Here is a 676-nt window from a genome sequence, read left to right on the forward strand (position 1 = left end):
CATCTCCAACCACCACAGTTCCCAGGTGAGTTTTCTCTAGCCAGCCCCCGCCCGCCAAGCCCCACCCTCCCCACCAAGCCAGGCTTCAGCTCTTTACCTCATCCCTACTTCACCACACGCTGACGAGGTGATTAATGTATGCCAAACCCAAGCTCAAATAGTCCTCCTTGTCGATCACTGCCTGGAGAGCACGGCCACTTTCTCCCGTCCTTTCCCGCATCCCAATGCCACAGGCGTTGCCTGGACAAGCATCACAGAGCGGCCAGGAGCTGACAACAGGAAACGGACTCAGGCCAACTCGCCAACAGTAGAAACCGCGCCGGCGCCTGGAGCCCCACCCTAGAGCGTGGAGCGTCACCGCGCAAGCGCTTTGAGTCTCCGGCGCGCCGCGGGAGGACGCCCCCTCCCTTGTGCACATGCGTCGTGCGGGCGGCGCGCGCCTGTCTGTTCGTTCCTTCGCGCTGTCAATAAAGTTTATAGGGAACTGGTTTCCTCTTTTCTTCGGCAAGATGGCGGAGTACGACCTGACGACTCGAATCGCGCACTTTTTGGATCGACACCTGGTCTTTCCGCTCCTGGAGTTTCTCTCCGTGAAGGAGGTGAGGGAGTTTCGAGCGCGTAGAGGACGTGGCAGCGGGTGTGGGGCGCGGCGAGGCCCGGCGGCGGCGGCCCGAGG

General features: G+C 61.7%; 1 protein-coding gene across 1 annotated transcript in view; it reads left to right on the forward strand.

Annotated features, from left to right (window-relative positions):
* Nucleotides 1-468: 468 nt before the first annotated feature.
* Nucleotides 469-676, forward strand: part of Eif3e (eukaryotic translation initiation factor 3, subunit E) — a 32,376-nt gene continuing 32,168 nt past the window's right edge. Inside the window, exon 1 of the mRNA XM_013012499.1 lies at nucleotides 469-599. Coding sequence (XP_012867953.1) covers nucleotides 510-599 — 90 coding nt within the window. The 5' untranslated portion in view covers nucleotides 469-509. The remainder of the gene's footprint in view (nucleotides 600-676) is intronic.

The sequence above is a fragment of the Dipodomys ordii genome, unplaced genomic scaffold (genome assembly GCF_000151885.1).
Source record: "Dipodomys ordii isolate 6190 unplaced genomic scaffold, Dord_2.0 Scaffold17, whole genome shotgun sequence".
Classification (NCBI taxonomy): Eukaryota; Metazoa; Chordata; class Mammalia; order Rodentia; family Heteromyidae; genus Dipodomys; species Dipodomys ordii.